The sequence below is a fragment of the Staurois parvus genome, unplaced genomic scaffold, assembly GCF_062004578.1.
Source record: "Staurois parvus isolate SC_StPar_1 unplaced genomic scaffold, SC_StPar_1.0 ptg000350l, whole genome shotgun sequence".
Lineage (NCBI taxonomy): Eukaryota > Metazoa > Chordata > Amphibia > Anura > Ranidae > Staurois > Staurois parvus.
Genome location: NW_028318146.1, coordinates 1250001 through 1269757, shown reverse-complemented (window position 1 = coordinate 1269757; position 19757 = coordinate 1250001). Strand labels below are relative to the sequence as shown.

The following is a 19757-nucleotide window of genomic DNA, read 5'->3' as shown; positions in this document are numbered from 1 at the left end:
TACTACTGCTTTAAAGAGTCCAATGAGGGCTTGGTTTAAAGCTCTTTTACTTGTTAAAAATATGTAAAAACTATAATATCCATAGTCTGGGCACAGGTGCATGGTAAGCAGGGGCGGACTGACAACTCATGGGGCCCCTGGGCAATAGGGGATCATGGGGCCCCTGTGTCCTTCCCCAAACTCAAAAAAGCCTATGAAAAAGGTACCAGGGGCATCTCATGGGGCCCCCTACTGACCCCGGGCCCTCGGGCAGTGCCCAAGTTTCCAAATGGTCAGTCTGCCCCTGATGGTAAGACTTCCGTTATAATGTAGTTCTCTGTCATCTGATGTGAACTCTTCATGAAAAGCTTTGTAAACTAATCTTACAATGTTCAATAGAAGCTGCCCCCAGTGCCTGTGCTGAAAACTTCAAATTGTATAGCGCTCCCTGCCACATTTATATAAATCCCTATCTCCTAGATTGTAAGCTGGAAAGAGTAGGGCCCTCTAACCCCTCGTGTGCTGTTTGTTGTTGCTGTACTGTTTCATGTATTGCCCCCCCCCCCCTCTATTGTACAGTGCTGAGCAAACCCTTTGGCGCTATATAAACTCGATGCAATGTAATTGTGATTTGTGTGTATCTATTTTGTGGGTTTCGGCATCAGATGGAGAGCTTGCAGAGAGGTATCCTAACATCAAGTGGGTTTAAGGATTTCCTGCCCGTGTTTATGGTCAGTGTTGCAGCAGAACACAGGCTAAAACAAAAGGTTTCCTTGCAGGGGTAATAACCACAGTCAAAACAAACTCCAACAGAACAAATGTTTAAGTCTCCTGACTAGTTGATAGACCCCACTGGGCCTCCTTCAGACCTGCAGACATGTTCTATCGCAGCCTACTCACATCCTTTCCCAACAACCCATTAACGTGGTAGTAAAGTCACTTTTACCTACAGATATGTTTATACTAAAGCTCACCTGTAGGTAAAATTAATATCTCATAAACCAGGGTTCTCCAAACTTTTCAAACAAAAGGCCAGTTTACTGTCCTTCAGACTTTAGGAGGGCCAGATTGTGGCCAGTGGGGGTAAAAACGTCCAGCATTAGTGAACATAAACACGGCCTCAGGGTTGGTAGTCAGTAGGAGGAAGAGTGGTGCCCCATCGTTGGTATCAGTGGGAGGAATAGTGCCCCATCATTGGTATCAGTGGGAAGAATAGTGCTTCATCATTGGTGTCAGTGGGAGGAATAGTGCCCCATCGTTGGTGTCAGTGGGAGGAATAGTGCCCCATCGTTGGTATCAGTGGGAGGAATAGTGCCCCATCGTTGGTATCAGTGGGAGGAATAGTGCCCCATCGTTGGTATCAGTGGGAGGAATAGTGCCCCATCGTTGGTATCAGTGGGAGGAATAGTGCCCCATCGTTGGTATCAGTGGGAGGAATAGTGCCCCATCGTTGGTATCAGTGGGAGGAATAGTGCCCCATCATTTGTGTCCATGGGAGGAATAGTGCCCCAAGGGGCTGCAGTTTTGAGACCCCTGTCATAAACACCGCCGTATTGGAGATGTTCTACGGAGCAGCAGCCGGTGACCATACATCTGAAAGAATAGCGTACCTGTGCCGCTCCTTTCATAATTTGCTGCTAGTATGCATGGCACCATACCACATTATGAAAGACTTACCTTAGAATAAAGTCCTACAGTGGCACGCTGTCACCTTATATTACCTTGCAGCAGGAAACTTTTTTTTTTTTTACCTTTAACAGTTCTCTGAGATATCCTTCTCAGTACCAGAGGCTGATATCAAGGAATTAGAGTAGAAAGTAAGAAAAGAGAGGGGGGATGAAAAGAAACAGGTCGGTCCGGTAAAAGATTCCTAGGAGGCGCCTACTCCCATTTCCCAAGAGAAGCAGTCACCGTACAACATGCATGTGTTTAGCCCATGGCTCCTGTGTTTTTTAAATTTTTTTTGTTTATTTTATTATTTATTTATTTCAGGTACTTTTATAACACCATCGGTTTACACAGCGCTTTACATACAGTCAGGTCCATAAATATTGGGACATCGACACAATTCTAACATTTTTGGCTCTATACACCACCACAATGGATTTGAAATGAAACGAACAAGATGTGTTTTAACTGCAGACTGTCAGCTTTAATTTGAGGGTATTTACATCCAAATCAGGTGAACGGTGTAGGAATTACAACAATTTGCATATGTGCCTCCCACTTGTTAAGGGACCAAAAGTAATGGGACAGAATAATAATCATAAATCAAACTTTCACTTTTTAATACTTGGTTGCAAATCCTTTGCAGTCAATTACAGCCTGAAGTCTGGAACGCATAGACATCACCAGACGCTGGGTTTCATCCCTGGTGATGCTCTGCCAGGCCTCTACTGCAACTGTCTTCAGTTCCTGCTTGTTCTTGGGGCATTTTCCCTTCAGTTTTGTCTTCAGCAAGTGAAATGCATGCTCAATCGGATTCAGGTCAGGTGATTGACTTGGCCATTGCATAACATTCCACTTCTTTCCCTTAAAAAACTCTTTGGTTGCTTTTGCAGTATGCTTTGGGTCATTGTCCATCTGCACTGTGAAGCGGCGTCCAATGAGTTGTGAAGCATTTGGCTGAATATGAGCAGATAATATTCCCGAAACACTTCACAATTTATCCTGCTGCTTTTGTCAGCAGTCACATCATCAATAAATACAAGAGAAGCAGTTCCATTGGCAGCCATACATGCCCACGCCATGACACTACCACCACCATGCTTCACTGATGAGGTGGTATGCTTAGGATCATGAGCAGTTCCTTTCCTTCTCCATACTCTTCTCTTCCCATCACTGTGGTACAAGTTGATCTTGGTCTCATCTGTCCATAGGATGTTGTTCCAGAACTGTGAAGGCTTTTTTAGATGTCGTTTGGCAAACTCTAATCTGGCCTTCCTGTTTTTGAGGCTCACCAATGGTTTACATCTTGTGGTGAACCCTCTGTATTCACTCTGGTGAAGTCTTCTCTTGATTGTTGACTTTGACACACATACACCTACCTCCCGGAGAGTGTTCTTGATCTGACCAACTGTTGTGAAGGGTGTTTTCTTCACCAGGGAAAGAATTCTTTGGTCATCCACCACAGTTGTTTCCCGTGGTCTTCCGGGTTTTTTGGTGTTGCTGAGCTCACCGGTGCGTTCCTTCTTTTTAAGAATGTTCCAAACAGTTGTTTTAGCCACACCTAATGTTTTTGCTATCTCTCTGATGGGTTTGTTTTGTTTTTTCAGCCTAATGATGGCTTGCTTCACTGATAGTGACAGCTCTTTGGATCTCATCTTGAGAGTTGACAGCAACAGATTCCAAATGCAAAAAGCACACTTGAAATGAACTCTGTACCTTTTATCTGCTCATTGTAATTGGGATAATGAGGGAATAACACACACCTGGCCATGGAACAGCTGAGAAGCCAATTGTCCCATTACTTTTGGTCCCTTAACAAGTGGGAGGCACATATGCAAACTGTTGTAATTCCTACACCGTTCACCTGATTTGGATGTAAATACCCTCAAATTAAAGCTGACAGTCTGCAGTTAAACCACATCTTGTTTGTTTCATTTCAAATCCATTGTGGTGGTGTATAGAGCCAAAAATGTTAGAATTGTTGATGTCCCAATATTTATGGACCTGACTGTATATATTGTACATTCACATCAGTCCCTAACCCTCAAGGGGTGTACAATCTGAGGGCTCGTTCACACTTGACTGTTTTTCCAACTCTTGCCAAACGCCCCTATAGCGCTTGACAAGCGTTGGTCTGAAGTAACGCTCCGCAAAAACCGCGCATGCGGTGGTTGCTAGGCATTTGCCAAGCGTTAAAAACGCCCCACAAATGCCTATAATGAAGTTTGAATGGTGTTAACGCTCCGTTAACGCGTCACCACTGCAAACGCCAGCCGGGCGTTTGCAGAGCGGCACCATGGACTTGAATAGAAGGCTTCAACTCCTCCTAACCTCGACCAGAGGCGTCCATTTTGCTGCGACGCTTATGCTCCCGTTTGAACAGCCCCATGTGCTGCAATGTGCCAGGCATTTGGCACATTGCAATGTGCAATGTCCCAGGCATTTGGGAAATGGTAAAAACGCTTCCCAAACGCCTGTCTGCCGCTTGCTAACAAGGCTAGTGTGAACGTAGCCTAACTCCCATTCATACATACTAGGGCCAATTTAGACAGGAGCTAATTCACCTACCAGCATGTCTTTGGAGTTTATTTTTAATATATAAGAGTTTTCTACCACTATAACACAAATTATACCCCAGATGGGAAACAAGGGGGGGGGGGGGCAGTTCCTAACACCCTACAACCTGTACAGGCATTTCACTGACACCTAGTTACCTTATGAACCCCCAAATCCTATGCAGCAGATGCACTTCATCCACAACTTACAGGGGCTGTTTGTCACATTATATATATCTGTATATCAAGTGCAATAGGCAATGATAAAGCACAGCGATCCCCTATTGAGCAGTAGATCAAAGACTCGTGTCATCCCTGTCAGCTGAAGGAGTCCTGTTATAGCACATACCATGTAGACTCAGGCAGCCAGGAGTGATGTCATTGTGGAAGTGGGTGGAGCTATTTGGAAACCTGTCAGGGATGATTTGGTTCCTTGATATACTGAGCCACACATACCACATTATGCTCAATAGGAGATTGTTGTGCCTACCGTAGGTGTGATTTTAAGTTTAATTAATAGAATTTATGGAGCTGTCCCTATTATTATTATTATTATTATTATTATTGTTATTATTATTATTATTATACAGTATTTATAAAGCGCCAATAGTTCGCCCAGCGCTGTACATTACAAAGGGGGACAGAACATGTGACAAAACAATACCAATACAATGCAAAACATGAGGGGATCGAGGGCCCTGCTCTTTCGAGCTTACAATCTAGGAAATCTGTTTTTATGTATGAGTAATATCTGTCTGTAATGTAAACTGGAGGAGACACTGCGAAAGGAGACAGGCTGTGGAATCTCCTCCATTATAATGGCTTACATATGGGGAATTGTTGCTATCCTCAAAAAGCTGCGTCTGACATCCAGTAGCTTAAGGCTTCATGTACACAAGCAGCTCCTAAACTCAACTCCATAAAAGCCTATGGGTCCATGTACATATAGGCTTTTAGCAGAGTTTAGGAGCTGCCGTGTTGTAGGTGAGGTTAAACCTCCCTCTCCTGAACACGGAAGAATCGTGTTCAGGATAAGAACGTTTTGACTGCCGATCATGGGAAACCGCAAAATCGTGTTTGCCGCGATTTGTGTTTTCCCGCACCCGGTGGTCAGGGTAGGCTCGGGTACATGGAGCCTAAAAGGTCCTTCCTTGGGGGGTAAGCATTCACTTTGGAAAGTCATGAGATGTCGGGGATGGAGCAACCAGGTGTTGGTTTGAAGAAAAGAGAACTTTTGTCACTGTATTCACACTATGGACACAATTTGGTCACAGATGTTATTTATCCATTCTTGAGTTGTTGTTTGAACTTTTAATTTCATTGTGTTTGTCACAAGTTAAAGTGCACCGAGGGTCACTTTGATATATGTTAAAAAAAAAAAAAGTTTGTAGTATATTACAATAGGAATTTGCTGTATATACTGGTGGTGCAACAAAATGAAAAATCTGGACCGAAACCGAAAATTCAGGATGCACTTAGCTGAAAACCGAAATGAACAGTTTTTTTTTTTTTTTAAATATATATTTTTTATATGTAATTGTATTATGTTTGACTTTTTATTTAACATCATGAATTTTAAATGAGTATGAATTTAAAAAATACAATCCAGTAACGTAAAAAATAACTTTTATTTAATGTAAAACACAAATATTGGACAGAAAATAAAATGAAATCTATATAAAATAAAAAAACTTAAATAGAGGTGTTTTTGCATTGAAGTCAATGGGATGCGATTTTTGCATTGAAGTCAATTATCATTATCGGCACCATCTTTTTTTTTTTTTTTTTTTTTTTCCTGCTTTTTTTCTTTCAGCAGCCAATATATCAGTCCATCACCAGTATATAAAGTACATCACAATAGGATTTTATTTTTATATATACAAAAGCTACACAATTTGAACTTTTATTATTATTCATTTTTTTTGTATCTTTTTATGTGTGGAGGGTGTGAAACACAAGTGGTGTAATAGCACAGCTCTCAAATAGTTGTGTTTGTACACAAAATATATCTGTATACCCAGTGACCGTATTTAAAATGTGGCTCACACCTAACTTTTGAGGAGTCCAAGCTGCCATGCATTGTTTGCATTTTGACTTTCAGAAAGGTATATCCTGGGGCTCACTCACATGGCATCGCACAGTGCATCCTGGTTACTTGGACACCTTAAATACTATTGTTACCTGTTTATATAGTGATGTTGACTTTTCATGCTATCCTGTTTTTTATTGCTTTGTATACAATATCGGAGCTGTGTGTTTTCTCTTGTGGGTAGCTCTACATATCCTGAGGCTTTTTTTTATCTCTTATGAGTTGTTAGAAAACATCATCTTTCAGGCCTAGGGGGTTCAAATTCTTATCTGACAATATTTATAAGCTAAGCACACTGTTGTAGATGACTCCATACTTGAGATTTTTTTAAGCTGGAGGTCATGTATGACCTCCATAAATATTCCCCAAAGTATTATTGCAATGCAAAACCGCTGTCAAGGATTAGAAACATTGGCCAAGTTGGTGCTATATATTGGGGAACTTTTTCCATGTAATGGTATTTTCCCCTACAGATGCAAACAATGTTGCTGGAAATGTTCATGTTTGTGGGAAAGAAACATTCTATAAAGTACATTAGTCATACAGATAACGAAGGGCTTGCTGACAAAGCTCTACTACTCCCTTCAGCAAATAGACTGGCTTTCCTGCATGAAGGCTCCTCTCATCTGTGCAAGTGATCATAGGAACTGACTCAGCCATGCATGTAGCCTTCACTTGCTTTTTCTGACCACCAGTGTCCAGGGGCGGGCTGACCATTTGGAAACTCGGGCACTGCCCGAGGGTCTGGGGTCAGTAGGGGGCCCCATGAGATGCCCTTGGTACCTTTTTCATAGGCTTTTTTGAGTTTGGGCAAGGACACAGGGGCCCCATGATCCCCTATTGCCCGGGGGCCCCATGAGTTGTCAGTCCGCCCCTGGGATGGATCTTATTGTAGGAGATGGATTCTAGTCGTAGGGGATGGATCTTATTGTAGGCGATGGATTCTAGTCGTAGGGGATGGATCTTATTGTAGGTGATGGATTCTAGTCGTAGAGGATGCATCTTATTGTAGGTGATGGATTCTAGTCGTAGGGGATGGATCTTATTGTAGGTGATGGATTCTAGTCGTAGGGGATGGATCTTATTGTAGGAGATGGATTCTAGTCGTAGGGGATGGATCTTATTGTAGGTGATGGATTCTAGTCGTAGAGGATGGATCTTATTGTAGGAGATGGATTCTAGTCGTAGGGGATGGATCTTATTGTAGGAGATGGATTCTAGTCGTAGGGGATGGATCTTATTGTAGGAGATGGATTCTAGTCGTAGGGGATGGATCTTATTGTAGGAGATGGATTCTAGTCGTAGGGGATGGATCTTATTGTAGGTGATGGATTCTAGTCGTAGAGGATGCATCTTATTGTAGGTGATGGATTCTAGTCGTAGAGGATGGATCTTATTGTAGGAGATGGATTCTAGTCGTAGGGGATGGATCTTATTGTAGGAGATGGATTCTAGTCGTAGGGGATGGATCTTATTGTAGGTGATGGATTCTAGTCGTAGAGGATGGATCTTATTGTAGGAGATGGATTCTAGTCGTAGGGGATGGATCTTATTGTAGGAGATGGATTCTAGTCGTAGGGGATGGATCTTATTGTAGGAGATGGATTCTAGTCGTAGGGGATGGATCTTATTGTAGGAGATGGATTCTAGTCGTAGGGGATGGATCTTATTGTAGGTGATGGATTCTAGTCGTAGAGGATGCATCTTATTGTAGGTGATGGATTCTAGTCGTAGAGGATGGATCTTATTGTAGGCGATGGATTCTAGTCGTAGGGGATGGATCTTATTGTAGGTGATGGATTCTAGTCGTAGGGGATAGGTCCAAATTCTAGGCGATGGATCCCAATTCTAGGTGATGGATTGCAGTGTCTATTCTGCATTTACAAGCCCTTATTGGGGGGGGCACCTTGTGACATTTTAAAGTGGAACTTTACCTATGTCGGCTTGATAAAAAATAGTGTTCTTTATCAAGGAACATACATCCCACATTTATAATTATGCTACCAAAATTAGTGTGTGCTATAAATTGCCTCCAGCATTGTCCCTGTTTCTTCTTGCTGGAGGCTGCCATTTTCTGAAACCCAGAGTCCAGAGCAGCATTAAATCTTTAACCTGTCAGCAGATCGGCCTCTACAAATTCAGCATAGTGCCTGAAAATAGAACTGAGCATGTGCAGAGCAGAGTGAGATGGTGTATTACTTCAACTGAGTCTTTGTCAGGTTTCGGGTTTAGTGACTAAAGAGGGCTGCAGATTCCAGAACCCAATCATTTCCTTGGATTTCCAACAATTATTCAGTATAATCCTCTACTTCTCCACTCTCACAATGATCTATCAGATGCAGGCCTAATATAATCCAGTTATGTGTGCCCAGCAATTCAAGGACTGCTATATGGAGTGATATGCTGAGAACAGCTTAGCTTGTCATCTTGTGTGAACTAAGCCAATATTGGTATCAAGCTATTTTCATGCCATCCGTCAGCAGAATGAGCAGATCCTAAGAGGCATGCTGCAGCAGTGAGGATCCACACTGGTGTCTGTGTGTCATCACTGTGAAGGGCGCACCAATTATATTCCCTAACTGGGAATCTGTAGGTATCTGTCACCAAAGCTGCATTACAATATCCTTTACTTTGGTATCTTAGGTGTCTGCCTTTCTTTGTCCCGAGACCCTGGGTATCGGTGTGTCTGGCTTACGAAATTCCAAATGTCAGGAGTTCTTTAATCCATTCCTTAACTAAGCTTGGTTCTGGGATCCAAGTGATATTTGGTCATTACTTTTGTACATCAGAGGCCTTCATAAATTGTATTAATGGTCTGGACACAGAATTAGAAATGCAGGCTGTGGTTCCAACACTTTTATAAACTTTCTATGTGCAGAACTACAGCCATTTTATACAATAGGGAGAGTTGGCTCCTCATTTAAGTTTTTATTGTTTATATATTTGTTTTTACATTACCCCTCACTTTCAGTTGTGTCATTGGGACATGAAGCAAGGGAAATCTCCTCAGTAGGGGACACCTTATTAAAAAAAATGACATGGGCTCTAACCCATTGTTTCCATAACTATGCAACACAGATTTTGATTGGTGTTCTACTTTAAAGTTTAAAAACAGGATCACTGCTTTATTCTATTTTTTTTTTTTTATTTCTTTCTATACCCACATCTATCACATAATAATGCATTAATTTAACTGCAGTGTTCATGAGAAATTGGATAGAATACTTCATGAATACATGAGAAACTGAAAATTACTTGAATGACTGGAAGAGGGTCTCTGCAGCAGTGCCTTGCCATTTCCTCCATTGGTTCAGGGACTACCTGTCCTCTACCACTAGAATTCATCTCCTACAATTCTATCCATCTTCTACAACTAGAATCCATCTGCTACAATAAGATCCATCTCTTAGGACTAGAATTAATCGCCTACAATAAGATCCATCTCCTAGGACTAGAATCAGTTGCCTACAAATAGATCCATCTTCTACGACTAAAATCCATCTCCTTTGACTTAAAATCTATTGTCTACAATTAAATCCATTGCCTAGAATTGGGATCCATATCCTACTACTAGAATCCATCACCTATAAGAAGATCCATTTTCTACTACTAGAATCCATCGCCTATAATAAGATCCATTTTCTACTACTAGAATCCATCGCCTATAATAAGATCCATATCCTACTAATAGAATCCATCGCCTATAATAAGATCCATTTTCTACTACTAGAATCCATCGCCTATAATAAGATCCATTTTCTACTACTAGAATCCATCGCCTATAATAAGATCCATTTTCTACTACTAGAATCCATCGCCTATAATAAGATCCATTTTCTACTACTGGAATCCATTGCCTAGAATTAGAATCCATCTCCTGTGATTAGAATCCGTTGCCTACAATGAAATCCATCACCTAGAATTGGGATCCATCGCCTAGAATTTGGACCTATCCCCTACGACTAGAATCCATCACCTACAATAAGATCCATCCCCTACGACTAGAATCCATCTCCTACAATAAGATCCATCCCCTACGACTAGAATCCATCTCCTACAATAAGATCCATCCCCTATGACTAGAATCCATCTCCTACAATAAGATCCATCCCAGGGGCGAACTGACAACTCATGGGGCCCCCGGGCAATAGGGGATTATGGGGCCCCTGTGTCCTTGCCCAAACTCGAAAAAGCCTATGAAAAAGGTACCAGGGGTATCTCAAGGCGGCCCCCTACTGACCCCAAGCCCTCGGGCAGTGCCCGAGTTTCCAAATGGTCAGTCCGCCCCTGATCCATCCCCTACGACTAGAATCCATCCCCTTCGACTAGAATCCATCGCCTACAATAAGATCCATCCCCTACGACTAGAATCCATCACCTACAATATGATCCATCCCATATGACTAGAATCCATCACCTACAATAGGATCCATCCCATACGACTAGAATCCATCACCTACAATAGGATCCATCCCATACGACTAGAATCCATCGCTTACAATTGGATCCATCCCCTACGACTAGAATCCATCGCTTACAATTGGATCCATCGCTTACAATTGGATCCATCCCCTACGACTAGAATCCATCGCTTACAATTGGATCCATCTCATATGACTAGAATCCATCGCTTACAATTGGATCCATCTCATACGACTAGAATCCATCGCTTACAATTGGATCCATCTCATATGACTAGAATCCATTGCTTACAATTGGATCCATCCGCTACAACTAGAATCCATCGCTTAAAATTGGATCCATCGCCTACAACTAGAATCCATTGCTTAAAATTGGATCCATCGCCTACAACTAGAATCCATTGCCTACAATATGATCCATGACCTATGGCTAGAATCCTTCGCTTACAATTGGATCCATCCCCTACGACTAGAATCCATTGCCTACAATTGGATCCATCTCATACGACTAGAATCCATCGCTTACAATTGGATCCATCTCATACGACTAGAATCCATCGCTTACAATTGGATCCATCTCATACGACTAGAATCCATCGCTTACAATTGGATCCATCTCATATGACTAGAATCCATTGCTTACAATTGGATCCATCCGCTACGACTAGAATCCTTCGCTTAAAATTGGATCCATCGCCTACAACTAGAATCCATCGCTTAAAATTGGATCCATCGCCTACAACTAGAATCCATTGCCTACAATTAGATCCATGACCTACGGCTAGAATCCTTCGCTTACAATTGGATCCATCCCCTACGACTAGAATCCATTGCCTACAATTGGATCCATCTCATACGACTAGAATCCATCGCTTACAATTGGATCCATCTCATATGACTAGAATCCATTGCTTACAATTGGATCCATCCGCTACGACTAGAATCCATCGCTTAAAATTGGATCCATCGCCTACAACTAGAATCCATTGCCTACAATTAGATCAATGACCTACGACTAGAATCCATCGCTTACAATTGGATCCATCCCCTACGACTAGAATCCATCGCTTACATTTGGATCCATCTCATACGACTAGAATCCATTGCTTACAATTGGATCCATCTCATACGACTAGAATCCATTGCTTACAATTGGATCCATCTCATACGACTAGAATCCATTGCTTACAATTGGATCCTTCCCCTACAACTAGAATCCATCGCTTACAATTGGATCCATCTCATACGACTAGAATCCATTGCCTACAATTAGATCCATGACCTATGGCTAGAATCCTTCGCTTACAATTGGATCCATCTTCTACGACTAGGATCCATCTCCTATGTATTTTTATAGCTCCTGTCTATGAGAAAACAGCAGGAAATTTCTGCTTTTTTTTTTTCTCTTCTCATGTCTATTTCCAGTCTCTATGGAAACTGTTGTGCGGTTTCCAGCTCTTCTGTAAAATGTATAAAACAGCCTCTGATCGCTAGTAACTGTGAAAGGTAAAGTCCTTGAACAATCATAAATGAAGGCGCTTCAAGGCTTGCATTATCAGCTGAGGTTTAACTCATTTGCCTCCTCTGTACACACGCAAGCCCTGGGCCATGTGCCAGTGTTTTCAAAGGTGTCTCTGTACTTGCACTATAGAGTGTATGTCACAGCTAGATGGATGTCAGATCGCAGGTCCTGGATTGTATCCCCGTCATAAGAAGAGAAAGTGATCCTTTTATTTATTGCCTAAACCCATGATGCCATAAAGTATTTCTGAATCTTGTAAAATAGTTTTTATTTCCCCCGAGAGGCCTTAGCTGGTTTTTGAGAATTTTGTTTTCGCTTTTAATAGTAGTTTTTGCTTTAGATTGCAAAACCTCTATGAATCATAAACAAATGCCATTTTCCAGTATTTTGTTTTTTTCTTTTGCATCTCAACTCCAGCCTTTCTAGCCACTCCCTGTCTCTATGCAGTCATCCCAGCATGGGCTAGACACCATTGTTCTGGGCCAGCCTCCTGATGGTGACAATGGTTGACTATGTCAGTGCTATGTGGGTCAGCATGGCTCCTTGTAGTCTTCACCAGGGAGCATGTGACAGGGTGTCAATGCAGTAGGACAGCTGAGAGACCAGGACAGAGCGCTGTCACTTCATAATAGGAAGTGCCTGAACAATACCCTTCATGGCAAGGTTACAGGTATTCATTTAATTAATGGTGTCACATATAAAACCACTTTTGAAATTGCATTACTATGTATGTTTGATTGGGTTTACATATACTTCAAAGGCAGACAATGCCTGTCTCAGAAACATCTGAGGGAAGCAGTATTTCTGTGACAGGCTTTATAATAGCCTTAGATCAGCAGATGCAACTCTGCGTAGCTTTACTGCATACGAAGTTATTACTCCAGACATCAATAAAAATACCTTCTCTTCCCCCACCCCCCCACACTTTTTTTTTTTAAATAAGTGATCACGTTTCCTCTGTTCTCAACTGCATAAGAGCTGGGGGAGTTGAAACAGCAGCACACTGGTCTTCTCAGTGAATGGCTGTGTGGGGGGTGAGGGGAGGCAATTCAGGACAATTCTGATCGTTGGAGGAGAGTAGGGTTGGTGCTGATACCAAGCATTTACATGACTCCGATACCTGAAACCGATTCCTTTGTGGTGCGATTTGATCCCCTACAAAATGAATGGGCTCAGATCGCATTGCAAAGAATCACTTGTGATTTGAACAGGAAAGCAGTGCAGTTCCTGTCCGAATCACATGCAGCTTCCCTGCAGGTGGGGTGCGATGTGAGCCCTTCATTTTCTATGGGCTCAGATCGCACCGCAAAGGTGTCGGTAATTGATATCGGCAAGTACTTGAGCACAAGTATCGGTACTCACCCATGATAAAACAACAGTATCGGTGCAACCCTAGAGGAGAGTACACTGAGCTCCCAGCACAGCTCTCTGTGCTCTCATGCCTAGTGTGGTCAGTTTTTGATAGAAAGGTGGAGAAACTGGCAGGAACATCAGGGATTTTACACAAAGGAAGCAGTGCAAAGAGAACAGGATACTTTTTCATAAAAGTACATGGTACAGCAGGCATATATCAGGAATTTTAATATGCTGCGTTTGCATATTCTTTAAAATTGATTATCTGATTGATTAATTGATTATCTCACGCTTCGACTACTGCAACTCCCTCCTCACCGGCCTACCCCAGTGCAGGCTCTCCCCGCTTCAGACCATCCTGAACTCAGCGGCCAGACTCATCCACCTCACCAACAGCTCCACCTCTTCCACCCCCCTCTGCCTCTCCTTCCACTGGCTCCCTATCGCCCAACGCATCAAATTCAAACTACTCACTCTGACCTACAAAGCCATTCACAACGCTGCCCCTAACTACCTCACCAACCTGATTCCCAGGTATCACCCTACCCGTACCCTTCGCTCTTCACAGGACCTCCTTCTATCTTGCTCCCTGGTCTCCTCCTCCCACGCACGATTGCAGGACTTCTCCAGGTCCTCCCCCATCCTCTGGAACTCACTACCCCAATCCATCAGACTGTCACCTTCCCTCCTCACCTTCAGGCGCTCCCTGAAAACCCACCTCTTCAGGGAAGCCTACCCCACCCTCATCTAACAGCCGATCTCCTTCATTCCTCCTACCACTCCATCCCCCACAGCCACTTCCTCCTGTACCACTACCCCCTCCCTCCTAGATTGTAAGCCCTCTAACCCCTCGTGTGCTGTTTGTTGTTGCTGTACTGTCTCATGTATTGTACCCCCCTCTATTGTACAGCGCCGAGCAAACCCTTTGGCGCTATATAAACTCGATGTAATAATAATAATAATTGCTCCTCTCCCCCCCCCCCCCCCCAACACAAACATGAATATACTTGGCTATTTCAGGCCGCTTCGGTCTGATAACGATATCCGGCTCCCCAGTGGCAGCCAGTGGCAGCTGCATGGTAAAGGAGGGAGTGCTGACAACAGATGGGCCATAGGAAGCCCATGGGTGACGTCCCTGCTACCTGGCATTGCCAACCGTTGCTCTCTCCTCTCCCTTGCAGCTAGCGCTGGCTGACACAGGGGAGATCATGTGACTGAACCAGAGCGGACTGAAAACGGGTAAGTCTATACATGTTACTGGTAAATAAAGAGGAGCTGCATAACCTGGCAAGGTGGAGAGGAGAGCCATTTGGAGCTGAAAATCGCAAAAAGCGGAGTAAGACCTTTATTACTTTAAGGGGTCTGAATTTGGACAAGGAGAGCGTGGAGAGGTACGATAATGAAAGCACAATTTTTTTCTTTTCACAAGTGAATAGTTTACACAGAGGAGTATTTATATGGTCTATAATTGAGTCACATAATGTGTTATGGACACTTTTTATTGACTTGTTTATATGGGCACTTTATAAATACATTATTAATTGGGGTTTGTGCACATATTTTAAGATGGGTTGTATTGCACATTCTATCTCATTTTGCATATTTTATTACTTGGGATATGTCTGTAGTCAATTAATATTTCCAGTGTTGCACATAATTATATAACCTTGTAAAACTGAAGTGTGTTACCACAGCACTGCTCCCTTTCCTTTTTTTCTTTTGCTTTCCTACTTGGGTCAGTCAAGTTGGGTATTAGGAGGAGGAAAGGAGCATTTTTTTTTAAATTAGATTTATCCAGGAATTTTACAGTTCACACTAGTATGACTTACTTGTGACACAAATTAGCATGACAAGTCAAAACCCATTTGTTTAAATGGCACCCATTTCAGTCTATTTGACTCTGGTCGCAGCGCCGCCAAAAAAGCTTCCTCTACTACTTTGATGCGACTTAGAGTCCTATAAACTCTAATGTTGCATGAAAGTCACAAGCAAGTTGCACTGGAAGTCGCATTATTGAGGACCTCCAACTGATGGACAAGACAATAGGAGGAAGATAACCCTGCATGTTACATGACCTGCTTGAAGATATTTCAAAAAAAGAAAACTATACAAAATAAATTATAAAAAAATACAAATTGTGTATGCATGTAAGGGAAGGGGGGTGTATATTATGGGGCAAGGGAGGTGTAGGCTGCAATTGGGCTTGTAGAAATAAAAATTGGTAACTTACATTTCCAGCAGTTTTGTGGTCAGAATGACTTGCGCAGACATTGCCATTTTTTACATCCCGGACATGCTTTTTAGTTCAATTGTTGTGCGGCTACCCAAATAATAATTACATTATTTATTTATTTACAGTAGTCATGATGAACTCCGATGCCCTTGTGGACCTAAGCGATGATTTGGAAAGAGATGAAACCACCCATTCCCTGGAGCAGTTGAAACTGGCATCTGTAGATGACCAGAACTGGCCCTCCGATGATGTTCAGGACTACCCCAAGCCAGGTATGGATGCTGATTGCTTGTTCCAGGTCTGTGATAGGGAAAGTGGAAAAGCTGGACACAGTCAGGCAGCTAGCATTTTCAAAAAGGTGTTTCTATATAGGTCAAGGTGAGAATGGACTAGGGCAGTGGTGGGCAACCTTTTTTTTCAACTGAGCCAAATCTCGCCAAAACCACGATTGAAATTTATTTTGAGAGCCACATTTTTAAAACTGAAAATACATAGGATGGTACACTGTTTTTAGTTTCAATAAGTTTTTTTATAGTAATTCATCCCCCATATAGTAATTCATCCCCCATATAGTAATTCATCCCCCCTATAGTAATTCATCCCCCCTATAGTAATTCACCCCCCCTATAGTAATTCATCCCCCATATTAATTCATCCCTCATATAGTAGTAGTAAGTAAGTAGCAAGTAGTAAGCCAAGTCCCCCCTGTGTCCATTCACTTACCTTTGCTCCGCGCGTTCCTCTCGCCGTGTTCCCGTGCCGTTCCGGTCTTCAGGGCGGACTGTGAGAGGAGCCTAGCTCATCTCACGTTCGTCACGCTGCCCCGCCTACACACATCCTGACAGCCAATCACTGGCTATCAGGATGTGAGTGGCAGCGAGACTGGCCAATCATTGCATTTGAGCGCGCTGCCCTGGCTGTTTTTTTTTTTTTGGATCACGCTGCAGAGTCCCTGCTGCCCGAGAGGAGGGAGGGGAGCGGGCGCCCAGCACACAAGAGCCGCATGTGGCTCGCGAGCCGCGGCTTGCCGACCACTGGACTAGGGGAATTACAAAGCCTTCTACTTTGGTGGGGTACAGCCATATTGGCTGCATATATGTACACTTACCTGTACTGTTTTCTCCTTCCTTGTATTTCCTTGAAGGTACAAAAGGATTCAAGATATATTGTTGGAGAGGAATTTACTCAGGGGACCTATACAATTGATCAGTTTCATACACAGTTTTCTATGAGCGTTAGCGTTGCGTTCTTTCTCTAAAGTCTCAATGTGAGTGGCCAAGCGCGTCAGTGTTTGGCGCCGAAAACTTTAAAAATAAGTGCTTTGTTGGGATTAACACGTGTTAGGGTTAGGGCTATTGACAGTACAGATAGTGGAGTCCACGTGGATACTAGGCAATGGCAAGTCGCCCAGGGGGTGTGGGTCAAAGGTCAAACCCTGCCCACGGCCACTCCCACTTTTCAAAGCCACTCCCCCCTCCAAAGCAACTCCCTTCTTCCTTCCAAGTATCTTAAGTGTATTGGAATATGTGTAGATGGGATGCCCATGTGGCTTCGGCCTCCTGTAGTTCTATCAGATTCTGCTGCTTGACATTGTATTTGAAGCTTTATCTTTTTCCTCCTTTTAATGCAGAGTTCCAGCCGTTTTTGTGTTTATTAAAAGTCAGCAGCTACAAAAACTGTAGCTGCTGACTTTTAGTAAGCACACACTTACCTGTCCTGGAGTCCAGCGATTGTTCTCACCCGCGGGCGTCCAGTCTCTCCTCCACAGTGGCGACATCTCTACTGTGATTGGGGGTATTCTCCTGCGCTTTATATAGATGGAGTCCCTATATTAAAAGCTGCTGTCACTCGACTTAAACCAATAAGTGATCAAATAATATATCTATAAATTAGTGAAGCACTATAAATTACATATATATATACCATAGTGCCATTAATAACTCATAGTGCTCTGTGATAACAAGCTTATAAATTCCAAAAAATATATATAATAGGTGACACACAAGATATATTATATCACTTATTTATTTGTCTATCAAAAACAATTCATAAATCCAGCTATTAAGCTGATAACTGTGAATCACACAAATAAATCATCCGTGTAAAAAAACAAAAGTCCATGCAGGTGTAACTTATGAAAAAAGAGGGTGATCTTCACTTCTAGTGCACAAAATCCTCAAATGGCAGCAGTGCCTGCTCACCTCCCCACACTGACCCACACAGGGCCAAAGGGCTATTAGTCTCCTCAATGACCGATCCTTTTTGCAGATTGCTCATCCAGGGATCGCAGGATCTCCACTGTCTACTGTGAGCACCAGGCTGTGATGGCTTGCGTTTTCACAGCCGGGTGCCCACTGCACCTGCGCAGGTCGCGCTGTGCTCCCTAATTTGTCCAGCAGTCTTCTGGGACCTGTGACAGTTCCCAGGAGACTGCGAGAGAGAGGAGGGGGCTGAACTTCTGGCTGACTTCACCACAGTGAACTGAGACGGAAGTGAGAGTGGGTACCTGTCAAAAACAGGTAGCCGCTCCCCCACAAAAGGTGCCAAATATGGCAGTGGAGGACAAGACCATATTCATTCCTACTTGTTTTTAATCTGTAATATTTTAGACTTCTAACAAAATAAACAATTGTTGAATTTTAACAGTATGTGATAAGCACCTTCAAAGTCCCATATTTACCATTTTTCGAAAATGTCTCATTCAGTCACATATTTCAAAATAAGAGACTTCTAACTTCATACTGTTTCAGGATATTTATCATCCAATTAGCAAAATGCCCATCCAGAACCACTAGTGTATAGTGAAAAATCTAGCCTAATATTCTAGAGCCATTTATTCCTAACTGCATACAGTCGTTTCACGCTTTCTGATCATCATCTGTGCAATGTTTGTGATGAAAGCCTCTGTAATTCTGACATGATAGGTTTCATTTCAGATACCCGTTCTGCGTGTCTATGCAGAACTTTCTGTTGGTGGTGAGTAGGGTTATGCAGTGCCAGATTCACTTCCTAAGCCTTCAGACCACTTCCTATTTCCCTTCCCCTTGTTTTCCTTTTTCATCGTGTCCTCTACGCGCCACATTGCAACGCAGCTTAAAGCACCTGTCACGCATACACAGCAGAGGCACCATTTTCCTGGAGACCAATGGTATAAACGAATACTGTGCATATGCAGTAATGGCTACATTTTGTGAGAGGCTAAGGCTTGGTTTCACTAGTACAGCCCCATTGTCGTGCCACTTCCAGTGCGACTTGCTTGTGACTTTCATGTGACATTAGAGTTTATGGGACTCTGTCACATCAAACTAGTTTATAAACCTTTTTTGAAGACACTGCGCCTTGAGTCCCATAGGTTGGGATCGGGTGCCATTGAAATCAAAGGGTGTGAACCGATCCTAAAGTGTTGCAGCCATCCTAATTTCGCCTTCTACAAAAAGTGTCAGAAGATCACTTCACTGTACATGTCAGCTAACGTGTAGTTGAACGCACTCCCTGTTGCCATTGAGACGGGAAGTTTCAACAGCGCTGTCTGCTGTGTTTTTGAAGCTCTCTGCTGCTATAGGGTGGCCAAGAATCATAATATCCATTATTTCTCTGCTGTTGCGCAGAAGCTGAGAGAGAGGACAGAAATGGCTGTTCCTCTCATTTACTGGATGAAGTATATCAAGTGAAGGCTGACTTTACAGACCACCTGATAGCTTTGGTTGCCTGGCACGTAAATAAATGGAACAAAGGGAGCAAACGCCTAGTGCATTATCCACAGCACTTTATTAAAAGGTAAAAAAAAAAAAGACCCACAAAGGCAATGTGAACTTCATCTTTGGGGTGGGGTGATCTGAAGAGGGCTATACACAGGAGATGTCCTCGCAGTCTAACAGATTTATTTTTTCAAGGAAGAGTGTGCAAATGTTGCCAAGTCAAGATGTGCCATGCTGAT

At 42.8% G+C, this 19757-nt stretch overlaps 1 protein-coding gene across 1 annotated transcript in view; it reads left to right on the top strand.

Moving 5' to 3' along the window:
• ARHGAP1 (Rho GTPase activating protein 1) overlaps positions 1-19757 on the top strand; it is a 108716-nt gene that overhangs the window by 21106 nt on the left and 67853 nt on the right. Inside the window, exon 2 of the mRNA XM_089684570.1 lies at positions 15946-16092. Within this exon, the coding sequence (XP_089540696.1) occupies positions 15951-16092 (142 nt within the window). The 5' untranslated portion in view covers positions 15946-15950. The remainder of the gene's footprint in view (positions 1-15945; positions 16093-19757) is intronic.